The sequence below is a fragment of the Ipomoea triloba genome, chromosome 7, assembly GCF_003576645.1.
Source record: "Ipomoea triloba cultivar NCNSP0323 chromosome 7, ASM357664v1".
Classification (NCBI taxonomy): Eukaryota; Viridiplantae; Streptophyta; class Magnoliopsida; order Solanales; family Convolvulaceae; genus Ipomoea; species Ipomoea triloba.
In genome coordinates, this window is record NC_044922.1 from 3719993 (window position 1) to 3741941 (window position 21949).

Sequence of the window (21949 nt, forward strand, 5' to 3'; positions counted from 1 at the left end):
CATTTGTAAAGTTTATTTGATTTCATCTGAATATTCATTCAGTACTTGAGGAAGTTCACATTAAATATATGATAGGAATTCATACATAGTAAATACTAGGAAAAGTGGAAGTAATCTAAACAAAATGCACCTCATTACATTACCATTAACAGAAAGTAAAAAATTACATCAAAGTTAGCTACTCAATCAAACACGGTACATATGTACAGCAGCAACGTACAACACCAACAAAAACAACAGCTTAGACATATATCTGAGACCACCGAGATAGCGCTCAAAAATTGCCCAAAATTTTCGCCGGCGAAGCTTTAATACGACGGGACGACGCCGTACGACGCGTCGGCAGCGAGGAGGGAGTCCGCTTCGGTCTCAGCGCGCTTAGCGAACCTCCCCTTGATCCTCGGCCGGGTCTCGGCGTACGCCTTTCTGGAGGCGTATCGGATTGTCTTCTCGAACTTGCGGTTCTTTCTCTTCTCTCTGTACCTTAGCACCCTCGCCTCCCGGTCCAGTCCGGACACTGGATTGGGGACGGCGTCGCCGCCGGAGGTGCGGCTAAACGGCGCGTTAGACACGTCCGCCATGGCGTTGTGGTCCGGCACCACTCCGACTTCCATAGAAGACGACGACACCTATAAACACAAACATTTAGATTTAGAACCCTAATTTTACGGTGAAAAGTCTTAAAAGTATATGATTGAAGGATTTTACGCTGTAATCCGTTTACCGAATTTAGAACTTTCTAGAATTGTTTAATTAATGATGAACAGTTCCTAGGGATTGAAGAACCTACGCTTTGGCTGATGGATTGAGAGGCGAAGTTGTACATGAACGGCGGCTTAGATCCGGCGGCGAAATCTATTTCGTATGTGGGGAATCCGTCGACTACGGGGCCTGGAACGTGTCTAGTCTCGGTTTTCTTCTGCACCGGAACGACGCCGTCGGAGTTGTAGTGTTGGTGGTGGTGATGGTGGTGCGGTTTCTGATCTCCGCCGCCGGACATCATTTCCATATCCAGGTACGGATCCATGTCGTTGAACAAGTAATCGGCGGATTTGTACTCGGATCCCTCCAAATCGACTCCTCCTTTGGCGTTGTTCGGAGTAGGGAGCAGCCACGACGCCGCCTCCGCCTCCTCCTCCGCTTCTTCCGCGTTCTGGTTATCGGACTCGTTACTGAAGTACTTAGTGTCGTCGTCGCCGCCGGGGGAAGCGGAGCCGGCGGCGCCGTGCGATTTAGCCGCGGCGGCGGCGGAGTCGTAGAACGGCACGACGGGGAGCCGCTCGTGGCGGCGCGCCAACGGATTCGCGGAGTGGATGTCGCGGTCGCACGTGACGCAGAGCGCGGCGGCGTCCGCCTTGCACGTGAAGCTGGCCGGGGCCTGCTCGCAGACCTCGCACACCCAGACGCGCGCGTGGCGCGACGCCAGCTTGTTGGCCGCGTGGATCTTGGAGTCGCACGCCAGGCATAGGAACGCCGTGTCGGCGCCGCAGAACACGGTGGCCGACACCGCCTTGCACGAGTCGCACAGTTTCGCCGTCAAGCTCCAACTCTCAGCCCCCATTTCTCTCTCTTTCTCTCTCTGTGTAATCGAAGAAATATTTTTTTTCTTTTTATTTTGTAAGAATTGACTTTTGAGCTTTGCCCATTTTTTTATGAGTGGAGTTAGCTAAAAGGCTAGGGGAAGATCTGGACAATCACAAATAGTATCATGACACGTGGCGGATTCTAAGCCAGATAAATTCATAGTACTAATTAATCTATTTTTTGAAAAATAGAGTGTTGTCGTTTCTGACAAGAGGGGCTGTCGTTTTGGAGGTCCACACCTTCAAGAGCCGTGCTTGGCTTGAGTTGGCCTGACAGTCCTGTGATGTAATCCGTGAACACCTTAATCATCAAAATGACTGATTAATTTCACAAATAATTTGATTTTGGTTACATTATTATGTTATAAGGAAAACTCATACCATTAGATGATCTCTATTAGTAGTTTTTTTTTTAGGTGCCAAATAGAAAAGAGAGAGATGAAAAAAAAAAAAACATAACGTGGTGTGTGGGCTGGGCGTTTCCCACACAGCTGTGGCTGGCTGGCTGCCTTCTCTTTTTTCTCTTTTCTGGCGGGCCCCACAAAAAACTTTACTTGTAGGGCATACCCAAACTTCTCTCTTTTACCTTCTCTTTCCTCCACCTCATATTGGACCCACAACAAATCATTGATGGGGATGCTCTTTATGAGTATATACTGAATGAAAATATGAAGAAAACAAACGTAAAATTTTGATGTAAAATCAATTGCGAAGATCATGTGTGACGGGTTTAATCAAAGAGGGTGTTAATAAATGTTGAATCGTGACCTTCAAATATAAAAATTATGTTTCACCTACTTAACCACTCATTTCGATAATTCTCTTTAGTCTTTTAATTGCATTCAACAATCATCATATTTATTACCATCAAACAAGCCAAAGTAAATTCTTCAGTAAACACACTAATTCATCAATTTGAGACAAATGGTTTTTAAAACTAAGCTAAAAACTTGTGTGTTATGTGAGATTGAGATATCTCACCACTTGTGTAGTTGAATGTAAGATTTGCCACTTCAACAACAAAGATGTTGATTGTTGTACTATTGATAATTAGCTTGTGGAAAATAGTGAAATAGACACTCGAAGTATAGACAAATTAAACAATAATTAAGTTTTTAAATTATAAAAAGTTTTAATTGAATTATTAAACTCATAAAACATTGCAATTATGTTACATTTACTTGATCTTGAATTGCCTATAAATATACAGTTATTGTTGACTCGGATACCACGTCATACTATGTTTAAAAAAATAATTAAATTGTCATGATTGTTCACTGGCCCTAGCCATATAATTGGTATTTTGAAAAAATAATTAATATAATTTTGTTTAGTTTAAGTTTTAAATAAATCATACAAATATAAAGTAGTATGACATGTAAACAATCATGACATAAATACACCTTATACACATGTAGATTATTAGCATTAATTACAAAACACTAATTAAGTACATGTAACAATGAACAATGTGTTAACTTGAGTTATTTTATTCTATAAATCTCCAACATAATTCTATTGATTGGATACTATATAAATACACACACATTTCTCTTGGTAGCAAACGTGACAACGTGAGTACGTGACTGTTCAGGATAAAGATTGTGTGACTAGTGTATAGAGACATAGTTAGTTTAGGCATTCGAATGCTTAGAGCATCCTTAGAGCATCTACATCTATGGTTTATATGAAGATAATGTCAAATTTAATGCTTACATGGCAAGTGTAAGAAGAAGAGAGAGGGTGTGAGGATCAACTGCAAAGAATAGGGATTTTAGGAGTTAAAGAAAAAAAAATTACTATCTATTGCTTGTTGTGCGCGTTCTGCGCACAGCAGCGCCCATGCGGGCGCGTGCAGTGGGAGGCGGGCCTGACAGCAACATTAACTATTAATTTTTTTTTAAAATTATGTTTTGATTTGTTTTTTTTAATCCCTACCTATTTTCTCTTTCCTAATTACACTTACAAAAACTTCTAAAAAATCGCGAAAAACTCAATTGATAAGGATGCTCTTATCAATGGAGTTATTTCACGGTAATTGAGGATTTTTTGTAAGTGTGATTAGGAAAGAGAAAATAGGAGAAGATAAAAAAACAAACAAACAAATCTGATATCTAAAAAAATAAAAATTAATGTGTCACTGCACGCGCGCGCATGGGCGTTTCACGCACAACAGTTGGTGGTAGTAGAATAGTTGTTCAGCTTTCACTGTAGCAATAACCTTTCACTTGCAGATGCTTCCCTCTTCCTCTCTCTCTCCTCTCTTTTGCTATGCCATATAGATGATTTCTGACATAAACTTCTCAAATAATCACAGATAGGAATGCTCTTATGAAATTTCACAATATTCATCATATGGGAAGTTGGAGCTAGATGATGCAGCTTTTTGAGATGTTTATGAGATCGTGGACGTGCTTATTTCTTTAGATGGTTACAACTTATGGGACAAATTATTGTGTGACTATGAATATAAGGTATATTTTTAATATATTAAAAGTACATTATTTGTATACTGAATATGCATTATTTGATAGTAGGTAAAATAATGTACTTTCAGTACTCAATGTACACACAAAATATACTTTTAGTATAGTAAAAGGTACTTTTTATTTATGGTTCACACAACTGTATGGACCATGGTTCATGTAATAATGATTGACTTACAAGTCCTACTTTTCTCATAATTGATATGAGAAAAAAAAAGTCTTATGGACAGCTCAATTAGTCACATGGGTAAAATTTGACAAGAAAGATCAGGAATCGAGTCTCAGCGATAGTGTGGAAACAACTTCTAAAAGTGAGTTCAGCTTGTGGACTATGATTTGCATCATCTGCTCACGAACATAAGTCTATTATTTTTATTTATTAAATTAATTTTAATTTTAAATATATAAATTATTATTGTTGTTGTTCCATATCCTTATCCACAAGGCCACAACTCATTCCTTATCTAATGAAAATTCCCTACCCACGCCATGAAGGGTTAAATCAAACTAATATAATAATTGCAAATATATAGTGTAATTTTTAGATCAAAATCTAAAACGTACAAGGTGTTTGGTTGGGAGTTAGGAATTAAGGAGAAAAATAATTTTAATTCGGTGGGAAAAGAATAAGGTGTGAATAATTTAGGAATTCAAATTACATTATTTGATAGGGAGGAATATAAGTATAAAGAATGAGGTTTTCAAAAAAAAAAAGTATAAAGAATGAGAAAGAAAAATGTGGTATAAAGACAAAAATGTCCTTATGTAATAATAATTATAATAATTACCACTGATACTTTTGCCATTCATCACTTTTTTCTTTTCTCAGAAGCATTGAATTGCAATTCAACAAAATGAGTGAATTGCAATTTCCTTTTCCTCTAATCAAACATTGTAATTTGTTTTGTCATTGAATAAAATAGGAAATGAATTTTAAATACATCAAACCAAACGTCCAGTAAGTAAACTAACAATTGCCCCGGGGTCCACCCACGTTCGCTCCGAGAGGCATGGGTGCTGGCCCAGGGGGAATTATTGAACCCGGATTCTCCCGAAATTCCTCCCCACAAAGAGAGCTCACTTGCCACTTGAGCTATCCCACTGGGTTAAAATGACGTCGTTTTGATTAATAAAAAGAAATGGCAAAAACGGCTTCGTTCCGCGCCGTTAACTCTGTGTGTATAACATATTCAGTTTCATTTTATAATACACTGTAGTTTCCTTTCAACACAACTAAATTATCATTTCGATATAACTACAGTTTCATTAGATAATATAAACTCATATGTGAAACAGTTATTCGATTTCATTTTATATACATTACAGTTTCCTTTCAACGCAACTACAGTTTCATTTTGATGTAACTACAATTTCATTTGATAAGTTAAAAATAGATGTGATGCAATATCATTTAAAATCAACTATAATTTTATTTACAAAACTTCTTTAAGACCTGATGGCATCCGGTGCTGTTTTAGGACCATAGTCCACGAAAAAACAACTGCATAAATATTCCATTCAAATTGGGCAAAAGGGCAATTGGGCAATTGGGCGTACACGGGCAATAACATGGAGTCGGGCTGGGCCGCGCTGGTTCTAGGCACGGATTGAGCCACATCTTTCACATACTTGTCCGCTCTACCTGACGCCACGCGTCCTCTTTCTCCATACACATTCAACGAAGAACCTTCTTCTCAGAGTGTCTTAAACTGCATCGAATCTTTCACGGATCAGTAGCGGAAAAGCGACGAGGCTTCTGTACGCAAACGCACAATTGCAAAGGAGACGATCGACGATGACGTCACGCTTGATCCATTCTTCTGCCGCTAAACTTTATCTCTCCAGATTCTCGTAAGTTTTGTGTCGGTCATTCTCTACTAATATCCCTGGTGTTTTCTGTCCGTAGTTTATTCATTTGATAGGCTGGATGGTAAGCAGATAGGCGATTGAGAGGCATTTTGAACATTTGTTATGCTAATGTTTCTTTGTGATTTTTTTAATTATCGCAAGCTCGCAATGTATTAATACTTCCCGAGTTTTTGGAAATTTACGTGTTTCTTAGTAGTATTATTCTTTCTGCTGGAGAAATTGTGGATCGCAGGAAATGCGGGAGTTTGTAGCATGTCTTTTTATTTTATTATATATATTTAATTTAAATAGAATTTTACTAGAAAGGAAATGCTAACTTGAAGAGTTCACTTGGGAATGCTCTTTTCTCGTGCTTCAAATAAGAAATTAGTTTCCTGATTTTCTGTTGTTAATTAATTAATTAATTACGGAGTATTTTTTTAATACAACTAAGGGGTTGAGGAATCTAACCTTTGATAGTTTGATATACTACCCTAAAGTCAAAACTGGTGCCGCTTGACCACAAGTCTTGGGCAAGAAGAGTGGAGGATTTTGGAATTATGCTAATGTTTCTTTGTGATTTAAAAAAAATTATTGCAAACTCTCAATGTTATTAATACTTGCCGAGTTTTTGGAAATTTAGATGTTTCTTAGTAGTATTATTGTTGCTGCTGGAGAAACTGTGGATTTGGGGCTATATTTTGGCTTGCAGGAAATGGGGGAGTTTGTAGCATGTTTTTCTAATTCTTTAGAATTTTAAGAGAATGGAAATTCTAACTTGAAGAGTTCACTTGGGAATGTTCTTTTTCTTGTGCCTAAAGGAAATTAGTTTTCTTAATTTTATGTTGTTAATTAATTGATTGCTCAATGATGGTATTTTAGTAAAAAGAATAGAATTTTCTGCCTTATTGCTTCTGTATCATGTTGGGAATGGGAAGCATCAATGTATCACCACTGGAACTTGTTCTGAAGAATGCCAATGTTGCTCATGTGTTTTTGAACTTCACCTTCCCCAAGTATACTATTGTCACTTGTAGGCTTTGGCACCTTTGCTTTGCTGGGAAAAGCTTCCTAGGGGCAAGCTTAGAGGTCATATACAGAATGCTGTTTAGTTGGTGGATATATTTATCCCATTGTAGATGTCTCAGGCTCTCAGCTTCAACTTTCAATGAACATACATGTGATGAAGTCTCTAATTTCTTAATCCTGATACCTTAATTTCTTGAACAACACCTCAACTGAGCCTTTTGGTGTCATCTACTTGGATTCTCTTTCTCCATTCAGTTTCATTAAGAGCTAGATTCTTTGTAAGACTTAGAGATAGTATATCTTTCTCAATAATTTCAATCAATGTAAGTTTGTATCTCTTCCTTTTGTATCCCCTATTATATGTATCCTAAATCTATGTTGAACATGTCTGAAATACAGAATCATCTACTCCAGATACTACTTAATACTTACGCCTTGATTCCAATGAATTTAATTTTTAAGATGGTTGTATCTTGTGCCCCTCCACATCTACCTTGCACTTTCATTTCTGTTATAAAGCATTGTCAGCAAAATAAGGGTTTGGTCAAGTTTGCATATTGCCTTTTAAGAAGTTTTAAGACCAAATAAAATGATCATATATTCATATCCCAGATGCAACCATGCATTTCCCCTCCATATCCAATTCATCTTAATTTTAAAAGTTAAAATGTCTGATGTGTGTACAATTGTACAACTTCAGTGTTCTGACATCAACTTCATTTTTCCATTTCCATCCAATTCCACCACATTTTCTGCTTGAGTGTTAGCCTACTCAAATTCTTTTTATTTATTTGGTTCTAGTTCTCTACCCAGTTGATTCTGTTTTCCGGTTAAGTACCACTCTGTAAGGACTAATTTATGTGGAAAGTTATGTCTTTAAAAACAACATTTCATCCAATTTCAGTAGGACCTCCTTTCTTCAAGTAAATTTATGATTAGGAAAAAAAACAGTCCTTGAAGCAGCAAATAGGCTTGAATGAATGAAATTTTCAAACAGGCAAATATCAAGTTGTAGAGGGTGAGTAGTGACAGAAAACATGCAATTAGTGTTTTTCTTTCAATCAATTCAACAAGGCGGCCAAACTTCAAATAAAAACCTGATGTCATCACTTATGTGAAATTCTTGATAAGATGGCAAAAATTTCCAATGTACCCCATAAAAGTTTGTGCAGCCAATAAAACACAAATACCTAATTAAAACCCCTAAAGATAATATGTGTGTACCGCTGTACACACACACACACAAACAATATCATATGCCCATCATCCCTTTGCCCACTTTCCAGTTGATACAACTCATCCATACTACCTCATTTTATCCAAAAGTACAAAAGCATTAATTTTCCAACAATGCAACCATTGATTTTACCTTCCTATTTGGGGGATTGGACTTGATTCCATAGTGCACCTGAGAAATTATTTACTCTAGGCTATACTCTCCATTGTATAGTATGCTCAAGTTTTGGGATTGAGGTGATTATTCCTATCTCCTAACTAATGTGGCCTTTGAACTTGCTTTATGCTTTCTATGCTTTGGAATATATGCATCAGAGGTACCTAATTAATAGGTTAATGAACTTGCTTCAACTGCCTTTCTGCTTTTCTTTTCCTCTAGTTTATTAACTGGCCCCTTCTTGCTGTCAAGGGATCCCACCCTCTTTTTTTTTTTTTTTTTTTACTTTGGAGTCGTATGTTTTACTCCTGTATAAAATAAAGCTAGACACTTTGCTGCTTCTAAATATGCAGGTATATTTCTGCATCCAAAAATGCTCGCTTTTTTTCAAGTGAGTCTAACAAAACAGACGAACCTTTTAAAGTTGAGGAAGCCGAAACAGTAAATTTGCCTCCTACAGACAAGGTTCTTAATAGATTTAATGAAATAATGCACTTTTGTTATGTCATCTTCTGGCACATGGATCACGTGTGGTGGAAATTCCATGTTGAATTCAGATACTGGTGCTAGGTGGAAATGGATTTGTTGGCTCACATATTTGCAAAGAAGCTTTGAATCGTGGCCTGGAAGTTGCCAGTCTTAGCAGGTATGTGAGCTCCTCCCATTTTGTACAAGTTATTTATTCTTTTACATTTCATATTAAGCACAAGGAACTTTTCATAATACTATCTCCATCCTGATAAGAATGCCTAGGTTATCCATACTTGCATAGTCCTTAAAGACATCTAATCTAATATATAACAGTAGGTCCATGGGGACTGGCAAAGATAGATGCACACAACCTCATTTATGGCTTTTTTTTGAGAGAGGTTGTTATCAGTTTATGAAGCCATGCCTTAATGGTTAATCTGTAAGTACTTGGCAGCCACATTAAGCTCAATGATCCAGGTCTAGTATCAATGTGACCATTTTTGGATTTTACTTGAAGAACTCTTTGACTGTTGATGGGTTAGAAGCATGATATGTACTGTTAGCATTGGCCATATGGTGAACAGATTTAGTATTTGCTTTTCCCTCTTAGCCATAAAGCTCTAGATCTAGTAGCTTATTCCTGCAAGATGACTTCAACTAAGTCAGGCTTCAATTCAATTTTTTCTAGTTGTCAGAATCAGGGAAATAATCATGTTCCTCCTTGAAATATAAGAGATGGATCTCTTTTAGCTAATTGTTCTTCTTCAAGATGAAGTTATAGTTCAACTTTTTGGGGGCCTGAGTTTAATGGATTTTAATGATTGAAGAGACTTAAGAGCTACATGTTTATATCTAGTTTACCATTGATCATAGTATAATACTAGCAGTTATATTATGTAAGGTTAAATTTGTGAATAATTACTTTAACTATCCAATTCTTAACAAAGCTGCTGTCTATCAGCATGTTTCTAGTCAAGTTGCAATTATTGGTTTCCTCATTTGTCAATTTCTTTTTACTTCATTACACTTGGTAGCTTCCCCCCATTTCTTTTATATAAGAGATTAAGAGCCCAACATTTCTTCCACTTTGTTGCCAATTGACTGCCTAGTTGGTGATGACTATATGTAATCAAATTTATCAGAATTCAAGTATTCCCAAAAACTTTTATATTTTCATGATACACAACTCTAACAGATATTTATGGATCACACCATTCTGTCTGCTGGCCAGAAGTTGATATAGTCTTAATATGATTCTTAATATTCTTAATTTCCACTCCTACCTATCTTTTTTATTTTAGGCTGATTTGGTATCATCAATTTACTGTTTGTTGCTCCTAAATTGGTTTTTATGGATTCTTGTAGAACAGGCAGGTCATCCATATCAGAGCCTTGGGCAAACAATATATCTTGGCACCAAGGTTTGCCTATTGCTTGGTTTATTTAATTCTAGCTTCCTTTTATGATGGTGAAGACCTTAGAATTTGTTTATTACCCGGTGACAGGAAACCTTCTCTCAAATGATTCCTGGAAGGAAGCACTTAAAGGAGTAGCTTCTGTTGTATGTATTTCTTTTACCTTTTCTGCTATCTCAAAGTATTTGTTGACAGATTAATCATGAATTAATGGATTTGATCAGTAACATACTAACACATTGGAATAGCAGTTCTTTCTACTTACATTTAGCATGTAAATGCTTTGCCACCACCCACCCCAACTACTAGGTCTCTTGGTTAACTTCATGAATAGTGTTTGAGTTGCTTTGCAAATTAATCAATTATCAAAATTTTCATTCATGTGAGGATACTTCTGCAGATATCTTGTGTAGGCGGCTTTGGCTCTAACTCATACATGTATAAGATCAATGGAACAGCCAACATAAATGCTATAAGAGCTGCTGCTGAAGAAGGTATTACTAAACACCTTATAATTTATGGTGCTTCTGCTTTTGCTTTGTTAAACCCTTTCTTTTAGTTTATGATCTGCTTATTTCCCCCAAAAGAATTTCACAACTATAAGGTTTTAATGTTTGAGTCTGGCAATGGTGCATCAGATTACGTGCAAAGTGAAACTTCATTTCATCTAAAGTGAAAAATTAGCAACTCTGAAGTGAGCATTGCCAAGTGCAAATGTTCAGTCAATTCAAAGTGAACAATCAGTTCAGTTATTATGAGCCTCTGCCTTGTGGCCATGGTTCACCACTCTTACTCCTTCAGTGCTCTATTCACATCCAATCATTTGGTGTTTAAAATGTCTATGTGGCAGACGGCAAAAAATTCAGTGTTTGGTTGCATACCAACTTATCATAATCTGACAAGGAAGAATTACTGTCAGATAGCTATCAAAGATTAAAAAAAAAACAAAGAATAGGTACTCATGATGATTCCTGGGAACAGGCCTTGATCATTGTTGTTATGCATACATGTTTTTTTTAAGAACAATATAAGATGTTAACACTTGCATATTACTCAATACTATTGTTTTCAAATATGGTTAAATACTTAAATACCCATTATGAAGTTAATGAAACTTATAAACTGATTAGTTCAGAGACTGGGGTCTATATTATGCACCAACTTCTGAGTTGCTCTCTTCTTAGGAATGACTGTTCATCACTGATTTGGGATGATTATATTTGTAACAAATTGGGCATGATCAATACCTATGCTCCAGCTAGGGGGAGTGTTGAATGTTAGACTAACCCTAGTATGGTTTTAGTGATGGGTCAGTCCCAACTGTATTTATATATGTATAACTAGGGCATTGTACACATGTAATATGTGCACGGATATATAAAAGAATCCTTTTCTAATGGTAGAGATTGATAAAAAAATTTCCTCTTTTTTCTGGTAATGGTAGTTGCTGGAAAAAAAAAGATCATCAAGAAACCTATGTTATTCTTGAGATCATAAAACTTTGAATCATAAAAATATATAATCTAGAAAGTGTTTTTTTTTTCCCGGGACATTGAAGGAGAAATATCAAAACAAAAGGGCTTTGTTCAATGAATGATTAGAAATGTAGGAGCTTCAAACTTGCATCATTTTTATGATATGCGTGTTTGACTTAATGGCATCACATGATCACAAACTTTGCAGCTACAGTCACCAGCATTTTGGTGGTGTTAATTAGGAATTGTGTGTTCATCCTTCTTGCTTTTGTTGCTACTTATTTATTTTTAATGTTCCATTGTATCACATCTTTGGGTGCAGGAGTAAAAAGATTTGTTTACATTTCGGCTGCTGATTTTGGCTTTGTCAATTACCTACTACAAGGTTATTATGATGGAAAGGTATGAATAACATATTGTTTGCAAATAGAGGAAACTAAATTTTGGATTGCGACATATAAGAAAATGTAACTTGATCATTTAATAAGGGTCAGTTGAATCACATCGCCTTCATGTGGTAAAAAAAGATTGCTTCCAATCTGATTTTTCTGTAGCATAAGCAATCCATTATTTTTGTTAAAAGCAGCTGTCCTGAAGACACTCAAAGAAAGAACCACTAGCTACTGAGATTTGTAAATTGACATGGTATCAAGATAAAATTGTAGTACATGTGACAGGGTATTTTTCTGAATTTCGTATTATAATGTCTTAAGTAATTTTGGAGCTTCTTTAATTTTTCCACAGGGATATGAATAACAACACGATCCCCTTGTTTCTATTTTTTGTTTTTGTTTTTGTTATTTTTTCCCCAAAGGATAGCACCTTCTTTTCTCCTAATGCGTACATTTCCTCATTTCTATTTTATTATTCTTTTGAAAGACAGCTCCTTCTTTTCTCCTAATACATTTCCTTTATCACATTATGCAGAGAGCTGCTGAAACAGAACTATTGACCCGATATACCTATGGAGGTGAATGCCTTTCTTTTGTAGATAGTTGTAATCTGAAAGCAATTTTTGTGCTATTATTAGCAGCAATTATGTTCCATGTAGTTAAGGATAATACATATAAAATCATAAGTCTTACTCCTCTCTAAGAGCTAGGTATTAGTGCTAGCAAATAGTGTTGCGTTCAAATCCTACATGCTATCCATCATCAAAATATTTCTGCGTGTTTTGGCTGTAAAGAATTGGTCCAAACCCATGGGGGTGCATTATTGATTACTATATAAATTGATGGATGTGATAAGTCTCCCTCTCTAACAGCTTTGAGAGCATTGTGAAGTGTACATAGTCACACTATTTTCTACACTTGTATCATTCGTGTTTTTTTGGTTTTATTCAGGTGTGATTCTGAGACCTGGATTCATCCATGGAACCCGTCGTGTTGGGAGCATGAAATTGCCTCTAGGTCTTGTTGGTTCTCCTCTTGAGATGGTAAATTGGCTTTTCTCTTGCTTTTACCTTTGTTGCATTATCTATCTCGTTGGTAATTGCTGCATATCTTTGCTCCTTTTTTCTGCTCCCCACCCCATTTTCTAAATACAAGGCATATGCAGACTTGACCACTACACGTCTACACATTCGTCATTATCTTCTATATCCCATTGCAGATTCTCCAACATGCGAAACCATTGAACCAGCTTCCTGTAGTTGGGCCCTTGCTCACCCCTCCCGTTAGTGTTACTGCAGTGGCAAAAGTAGCTGTCAGAGCAGCTACTGATCCGGTTTTCCCTCCTGGAATTGTCGATGTCTATGGGATATTACGCTACAGTCATCAGAAGTCTGTATAAATGAGCTTTTTGCCTAGTAGTGCCGACGCGGACGCCAAGAGCCATTCTCTTTCTTTTTTCCCTCTTTTGCCTTTTCATTTTCAGTGTAGCATTTGTAAATTCAATAAGAAGTTGGATTTCTATGGAAAAGGTCATTCACACACAAATAAATACATTTAACTTGGCAATAATTGGTCTCATTCTTTTGTTTAGGAAAAACATGTAAAGGTGGTGAGGCAGAGAGATAGGAGTGCAGTGCATATCGCAGCACTCTAAAACCAGGTAGATGTATTTGGATACATTTCTAAACGGTGGAAAAATCTATGTTACTATCACCATAAAATCTTGTTTGATGGGTCACTATACTATTTATTATGTCATAAAAGTATTTCCTTTTTGGTGTGTTGCCATACCATTTTAAAAAGGGGCACCCCTTTGTAAAGTGCAGCAAAAGTGCAGCAACGGCATTCATTCAAACAGAACGAACAGAACTAACGACAAGAAATTCAAACCATTTTCCAAGCTCCATTAACCAAATACTTTAGCACCTATGGGGGGGAATATTTGGATGTAGAGAAAAACAGAGGAATCAAGAACTTCATTTTATATGAGTAACTGAGTTATTGTCACTTTTGGTCTTCTGATTAATACATTTTTAACATTTGGTAATATGAAAATGCATGTTATTGTTGTCACAAGAGAAAAATTTACATTTTCTAATGAGTAGTTGCCGGAAATTTGATTAGTATGTGACAACCAAAAAAAAATTATGCATAGAAAATTAATAATTGGGAATCAATAATTTTTAAAAATTTTAATTTAAATATTATTAATTAAAAAATTATTATTATATTAATATAAGTATAATAAAACTAGCATAACATACCAGTAGACTTGTTTGGAAAACCTACCTGCATGAACAAAATATTGTTATTTAAATGAATATTAATAATAAATTATAAATACGATGATTCCGTTCTTTTCTTCAAAGAGTATGTATAATAATTATAGGCTTGGATATCCACCAGCTACTACAGCCTACACTCCCTACAGGCTACAGGAGTACAAGTAATGAAGTTCACGGCGCAATAGCTGAAGGGCTACGACGGCACTGATCCGTCGAAACCGATTTACGTGGCGATTAAGGGCCGCATCTTCTCACCACCGGCCGGAACTTCTACGGTCCCGGTGGGCCCTACTCCATCTTCGATGGCAAAGATGAGCAAGAACGTGGAGGATGTTTCCCCTTCCTCGAAGCTAAGTACCCTTAGAGTTGGTTAATCATAGTTGCTGTAATCACCACTCTGAATATTTGCTTCTATAGTTCTATGCATGAATTGAATGCCAGAAATAAATTAACTAAAATAGTCTAACGGAGTCTGAATCATTATAAATCAATCAAATGTGAGCATCTTAATTATCTACGAGGACTATAGAAACATGAAATTGTGGTTGCTTGCCAGGGTTATGTATGTTGTTATGTTCTACTGGTCTGTGTGGTCAACAACTTTTGTATCAGATCAGATCATGTTTCTCTATTTAGAGATATAGAAGGAAACCAATGATCCTAGCTTTATTAACTGGTTTCCTGGAGAATTCATCTATAAATGTTGGGGTGAGATTCAATGGAACTTTTTTATCTAGTCTAGGAAGTGCAAGGTCTCTTATTATGGTTAAGATATTTTTAGTTATACTATGTCTGTATAAAATTTCATTTGGATGTTGACTTTTAAAGTTTTACATATATGAAACTCGAAAGCAAAAATGATATATTTGAATATCAGCTTAAAAGAATCATTCAAAATTTTGAATTTGTGTTTAATTTTATAATGTTATAGTCCCAAAACAGAAAACAGTGATTGAAAAACTGGAAAACCGGCCCTTGCTATCAGTTACCTGAGTTTTAACAATAATGAGAACTAAGACATTCGTTCTAACTTCCAAGACAGATAATATCCAGAAGAGCCAGATGATACTTCTAATCCTAAAAAGTAGTTGGAAGGCCCAAATCCTTCATTTCAAAATGCTGATGTAGGGTTGAAAGTTTCTAAGGGGAAATGCTACCTATTACAAAGGAAGGTACCCAATTTAGTGCGTATACAGCAGTTAAAGCAACCTCCACCCAATTTTTTTTAAGACAGGATGCAAAACTAAGCAAAACATGGGTTTGCATTGAGGATGTGATGGTGCTCAGGTGCTGTCTCTCTACATTTCCATTTTTGGCTGAAGTACTGTAATCTCTTGTGGACTATTGCACATTTGCACTAAAATAGTTATCTCCCATTGTACTGATTATTTATCAATTATCACAAATTCCTTAGTGATTGGTTTTAGAGCATCCTTAATAGTAGAGTTCTTTTGTGGTTTTTGAGGAGTTTTTGTAAGTGTGATTAGGAAAGAGAAAATGGGAAGGGAGGAAAAAAAAACAAATCTGAAAAAAAAATAAAAAAAAAATAAAAAAATTAAAGCTTTGTCCGGCACGCCTAACGCACCAGCCACGCACGGTGTGCGAGGCTGAGGAACATGCTGTGTGGGTCCCACTTTTTCTGAAATAACTCTTGTTTTGCAGGAGATCTAATTACCCTCTCTCTCCTCCATGTTGGAACTCACTTTCTAAAAAATCGTGAATGAACTCTCAAAAGAACTCTGATGTAGATGCTCTTACTCCGCATTGAAATAGTGAAATTGGGCCAAGATTGCATATGAAGCCTTCCCTGCCCAACCGAATTGCTAGAAAGCCTAGAATATTCTATTTGGTTTATAAATACATTGCCAAGGTTTAACCCTATCTCTGTAGGTGCTCGGTTAGAGCTTATCCAAAAGCCGCAAAGGTGCTTTGATTTCTACTATTTTTGCTAGATTGATTTTCTTTCCATTGATTATAGATGATGAAATCATGTTGATCGGATTTTGTTGTGTAATTAATTTCTTGAACGAATTTGTTTACTATCTTTCCTTGATCTAGAGAAAGTTTTTTCGCCAAATGCAAAAAGGTAAGTTGCGGTGCTATGTTTGATTTCTATTTTTGATATCTAGATTGAATTAGAAGGCAAGTATATGATATACAGATCATAAGCTATTGATTTATTATTCTAAAGTCCTATACATCATGCTCATATGCCTCAAATTTTCTTCTTCTTCTTCTTCCTTTTTGTTTTTGTTTTTGGTGTTTTTTTTTTTGTTTTTGTTTTTGTTTTTGTTTTTTGTTTTTTGTTTTTTTGTTTTTTTTTTGTTTTTGCATTTGTTATCTCCTTTTTTTTTTTTTTTTAAATTTTCTTTATTGTACTGAAAAAAGAGAATGAAATCATATATAAGAAAAAAAAAATGTAGATATATAACATGTTTAATTCATATTTCTCTATTTGTTGTTGTTTATTCATTGTGTAGTTTCTTAATATAGAATGATATTCTTAGAAAAAGAAAATTTGGAGGATGGAAGATATGAGAGTCTAACATCAAACATAATATTTGAAAAAAGAATTGTGCATAAACCTCTGTAAGCTAGGTTACCTTGTGATCTAATTCCATTTACTTGGTCATCGAAACATGAACCATTTGATGTGAACTACATATGTAAAAGGTTAGTTCAAGTTCATGTTTCTATGGTAACCATTGTCGGCAAACTAGGCGGGCAAGTTGATTGACTCAACTGACTAATTTTTTTATTTTTTATTTTTTAATTTGGTTTTGATGAGTTTATGACCCAAGGTGCCTTGATTAAGCACATGTGCTTAGTCTAAACTTGTTTATCACAAGTAATAAAGAGCAAAAAAGTTGAAATAATAAACAAGAACATGGGATTTTTATTTGAAAACCCAAAAGGGAAATGCTATGGGTTTTTTTTTTCCCAAGGGGGTTCCTCTATTTTTGTTATAAGGTTACATATCCATGGTTGAACTCTTTGAAGCCATTTATGGTGGTTTGACTTCATGAAGTAAATGAAGGAGAAAATAGGAGAAAGGTCTTGCTACAAGTCCCATTACAGCTACAGAGAGAAAATGTAGCGTGGGCACTTTTGACTCTAGTGTGTTGCCTCTACTTAGACTTGGGATCCCCTCCTTTTCCTTGTATCTTGGACCCCAAATAGTTGAGGTTGATTTAACTCTTGAGTTGGGTTCCAAGGTTTGGGCTATCCTCTTGGAGTCTTGGGCTAGTGAATTTACTTGGGCTTTGTGCTAACCAAGCTCTAATGGGCCGTTAGGTTGGACCCATTTCTTAGAATCTTGGCAGGTTTGTTTTGCTCAAAACAATGTAGTTTTGAGAGAAACAAACCTAAATCATATTCCCAAATCGCAAACCTTTTGCAAATCACTGCTATTCTCCCCTTCTCGTCCTTTCGTGTAGTTTCCCTAGCCAGCCGATTGCTGTGACATCGCCATAGGACCATCGCTGCGGCGCCATTCATTAGATCAATCATTTGTTCACCCCTTCTGTGCAGTTGCCCTAGTCGATATTGAGGTGCCATCGTTGTTCGCCATTTGCCGCCATCACTTCACCCAGACACCATAACCATTGTTGTCGGTCTTGCCCAACCAGGTTTTCAGTTTTATACTTTCTTCTTTTCCTTTGTAATACACTAATTTGTAAATTTTAATTTGTAATATTGTTAGAAAAATGATATGAGGAATACTTGCTACAAGAATTCTTTTTTTTTTTTTTTTTTTTTTTTTAAGTAAAAGCAATTTTTTTTAATGCATGTGCCTAGGTGCACATCAACTGCACGATGAAGGCTTTAGCAGTTCTTACTACATTGATTTTATTGTAATATTAACTTGGTAGCCAAAACACGAAAGCTGACATGACGCTTGTCACAAGTTCTCAATTTATAACATTGTGCATTAAGCATCTATTGTTTTTCTTTATTTAAACATTGCTTAAAACCCCTTCTTAGAAATGTAGAATCCAACATTATTCATTTATAATGTGTTTATAAAAATGGTAATAGGAATTTATAAGAAATACAACTGTAGTTGTTTGAAAAAATGGTTCACTTATATCATAAGTTGACCTTTAATTTATTCTTCTGCCCTTATTATTTAGTATCCATTATAGGTTGTTTGCGATTTTTGTATTTAAGGAAAGAAGTGTACTTATAGAGCAATAACATATCTTTTGCAATTTGATACTATAAAAAATTTATAAATCTTCAATTTGTAGGTTTCTCTTTAAGAAGTATATATCGAGTAGACAGGCCATTGAACAAAGAGTCTAAAGAGATGGTAGAACACAAATTGGGAGGTGTACCTCACTTCTGTGTGACTATAAGGCATGATGAAAACCGGGAAAAAGTGGTAATTTATTTTTGCACTTTGCACATCTCTATATTGGAAATTTTATTCACTTATCCATCATTTCCCTTTAATAATGCGTGTTGTGTGTCATTCGTAATTAAGCATGTATGTTATACTCCCTATTAGACAATCTTGGTATTTTAATATTGATATCTCAATCATCTTCTACATAGAAACTTGATTTGATCTCTTTCTCTTTTCTTGACCTCTTCTGCATAGGATGAGGTTTGGGTAGTGGGAGTTGCGCCCAACACTGGAGGCCATTCCTTCATTTCTGGTTGGCATAAATTTGCCAATGAAAACAACCTCATGGAAGGAAATGTTTGCATTTTTGAGCTGGTCACGAGGAATGAACTGTTGGTCCATGTGTTCAATTGAAATTGAAAGAACTTTTGATCTTACTTTACTTGATGTTAAAGATTTTTTTTGTTGAGCTACTTGATGTTAAAGATATACTTACTCTTTTTTTTAAAATATGTTTATCTCTTTTTCTAAGTGGTTTGCGAACCATTTGTTAGTCTATTAGTCCCTTTTTATGATGAATTGCATGTAGTTGTTTGACCACATGGTTGATGCATGCTTGTGCGCGTTGCGTGCACCAACAATGCCCAATAGGCATGTTAGTGGTCCTAGATTTTTTTTTCTTTTATTTGTTTTCCTTTTCTTTTTGGTCTTTTTTTTCCTCCTCTTTTTCTCATCCTCTTCTATTTAGCACGCCAAAAGAAACCCGATATAAAAATCTCACTATTGATGTTGCTTATATAACAAATGCACATTTGATTTGATGTTGATGAAGAAGTGTAGCTATGAAACAATATTTAGTTGTGCTAGAAACCAATTTAGTTATGCTTTCTACCATTGTAAACAATTTATTATTATATGAGAAACAACCAATGATTTTTGTTGAGCATCACTTATTAGAGCATTGCCAACAAAAATTTTTTGGTCAGATTTTGTTTTGAAATTGGATGAGTTGGAGGAGAAAAATGAGAGGCGAGAAATTTTTTTTAAAAAAAAAATTGCAAGGAGTGTGGGTTTTTTGTGGGGTTTGCATGGGAGAAAAAAGAAAAAGAAAAAGAAACATGGTTGGTGCGTGTTGTGTGCATGACTTCAGGACTAATATATGTGATAAATTATTTTGTGATTTATTTGCAGAGCATACCCCAAGAGATGACATACCTAGATCTCCTTCCTATTGAAAAAACAATGATTGTCCTCTGTGGTTTGAAGGTTGAGGTTTGGGTAGTGGGAGTTGCACCCAACATCGGAGGCCACTCCATTTCTGGCTGACATAAATTTGCCAAGGAAAACAACCATGTGGGAGGAAATGTATGCATATTTGAGCTTATAATGAGGAATGAACTGTTGGTCGATGTGTTCAATTGAAAGAGCAAAGAAATTAGATGTGGCCAATCTGTATTGTGGGTGGCACAAAAGTAGTGGGCGGTGATGTGTTTTGTGTTGAAGGTTGAAGGTTGAAGGTTGAAGAAACTGGTGCTAATATTCTTGTTGAAAATTGTCGAGTATTATAGCTGACATTATTATGATGTTGAGGTTAGGGTTAGCCGGTTAGGGATGTACATAAATGAATAGAGCATGTTTGTGCTTATTTGTTAAGATTCTGTTCATGTTCGTTTGTTTGGTCAATTAACTTTGTTCATGAATAACCAAACAACATTATTTCTAGACAAACATACACTTGTACATGTTAGAAACATGGTTGGTGCATGTTGCGTGCACCAGCATCGCCCAACGGTGTTAGTTAGTTTGTTTTTTTTTTTGTTTTGTTTTTTTTTTTTTCAGTGTTGTAAAAATCTCGCAATCGGCGCCTAGGCGCTAGACGGCCAGTGGCCGTGTCGAGGAAGCCACGAAGGCTGTGTCTTCTATGGTCGCCTACTCGCTAGACGATCTTTGTACGGCATGCGACAAGAAACAGAGAGAGACGAAGCCGAGCGTCGGTCGTCGAGGTTGGAGGTCGTCGGTTTTGAGGCTGGAGGTTGAAGGTTGGAGGTTGGAGGTCGCCGGTCGACGATGGATGGCAATGGACTTCCGATCTGGTTACCTCAAAGCTCAAACAGAGATCACTAATTTCAGATTTGGAAGTTGGAGTTTGTTTCTCAGGAATGGTTGGAGGTTGACCGATGGATTTTAGATCTGGAGGTTGGAGTTTGTTTCTCTGATTTGGTTCTGATTGGTTGGAGGCGATGGAGGTTGGAGTTTGTTTCTCTGATTTGGTTCTGATTGGTTGGAGGCGATGTTTGGCGAGGAACGTGAGAATGGAGGAACACTGAAGCAGATTGCAGATCTTAGTTTCTTCTTCACTAATTAAGTAAATTACTAATTGAAAAAAAAAAACAAAACCTAAATCGGGCACCTAGGGTTTTTTTCAACCTTGCCTTTTTCTACTCCATCTCTTTCCCGCTTAGCTGGGAGGAAAAAAAGGGGAAAAGATCGTTTGGGAGAGAAACGCATCTCACAAATGCGTTTGTTATTTTTTATTTTTTCGTATGTTGACTATAGACACAAGTGGGAGTTGCGCCTTACGTATAATAATATACATGAGATGCAAGTCTCACTTGCATCTCAGCACCATAGGTGTACTGTCCCACATATGCAAATAAGAAATGTGTTTCTCGTATTACCCAAGTGTATATTTTATTCACTTTTATCTATTTGGCATAAAAATAATTCCTTCATTCCAAAAAATCCCCACGGCAAGGCTCGATTCCTGCCATAAACATTGGTGATTTGAATTTTGGTTGGATTCTTTGCACGCAGAAGTTACATACATTCGATATATATCGAGTCTTGAAACTAAATTATCTGGATTTACCCTCTCACGGACGGGTTCATGGGGTCTATGATACTGTCTGACAAGTTAGAAAACTTGTGTATATTTTATTTTAAAAAAAAAGAATGCTCTTAGTCCTAATCTCCTTGCAGACAATCTTTGGGCAATTGAAGTTGGACAAGGGAAACAGTTACTAACTTAGTATTGTATAGCTAATATAGAGCAATATAATGGTTGAATTTCATTTCATGTCCCTCACATTCATGCATGGCAGCTCAACCTCACCGGTCTTCAATGGAATTCAAACTGTAATGTTCTGTTGCATATATAAACCAAACAAAATCTTCACACAAAACGGATGTCTTATCTCTTCCGATCCATCATATCTACCGCCGAC

At 36.1% G+C, this 21949-nt stretch overlaps 2 protein-coding genes and 1 long non-coding RNA gene across 4 annotated transcripts; 2 read left to right on the forward strand and 1 right to left on the reverse strand.

Moving 5' to 3' along the window:
• On the reverse strand, positions 1-1623 carry LOC116025594 (zinc finger protein CONSTANS-LIKE 4-like). Its single transcript, XM_031266865.1, has 2 exons — positions 791-1623; positions 1-629 (listed from the first exon to the last, which is right to left on the reverse strand). The coding sequence occupies exons 1-2, from the start codon at positions 1559-1561 to the stop codon at positions 309-311; spliced, it is 1092 nt and encodes a 363-aa protein (XP_031122725.1). The 5' UTR covers positions 1562-1623; the 3' UTR covers positions 1-308.
• Positions 1624-5616: 3993 nt separating this feature from the next.
• On the forward strand, positions 5617-13835 carry LOC116025571 (uncharacterized protein At1g32220, chloroplastic). The gene is made up of 10 exons (XM_031266837.1): positions 5617-5920; positions 8693-8804; positions 8897-8985; positions 10176-10231; positions 10316-10371; positions 10626-10719; positions 12023-12102; positions 12628-12670; positions 13044-13135; positions 13312-13835. Exons 1-10 carry the CDS (start codon positions 5865-5867, stop codon positions 13489-13491), a joined length of 858 nt encoding a protein of 285 aa, XP_031122697.1. The 5' UTR covers positions 5617-5864; the 3' UTR covers positions 13492-13835.
• Positions 13836-14513: 678 nt separating this feature from the next.
• On the forward strand, positions 14514-20408 carry LOC116024778. Of its 2 annotated transcripts, none has more exons than XR_004099525.1 (4): positions 14514-16301; positions 17909-18006; positions 18628-18761; positions 19917-20408. It is a non-coding gene; the product is annotated as an uncharacterized LOC116024778 (long non-coding RNA). The 2 variants fall into 2 exon arrangements; XR_004099524.1 differs by lacking the exon at positions 19917-20408 and adding an exon at positions 18981-19249.
• The last annotated feature ends 1541 nt before the right edge of the window (positions 20409-21949 follow it).

Coding starts and splice junctions, on each gene's coding strand:
- LOC116025594 (XM_031266865.1), bottom strand. CDS start 1,561: ATGGGGGCTGAGAGTTGGAGCTTGACGGCGAAACTGTGCGACTCGTGC. Junction 630..790: donor CTCAATCCATCAGCCAAAGC/GTAGGTTCTTCA, acceptor TTGTGTTTATAG/GTGTCGTCGTCTTCTATGGA.
- LOC116025571 (XM_031266837.1), top strand. CDS start 5,865: ATGACGTCACGCTTGATCCATTCTTCTGCCGCTAAACTTTATCTCTCC. Junction 10,232..10,315: donor CAATATATCTTGGCACCAAG/GTTTGCCTATTG, acceptor ACCCGGTGACAG/GAAACCTTCTCTCAAATGAT. Junction 12,671..13,043: donor GACCCGATATACCTATGGAG/GTGAATGCCTTT, acceptor GGTTTTATTCAG/GTGTGATTCTGAGACCTGGA.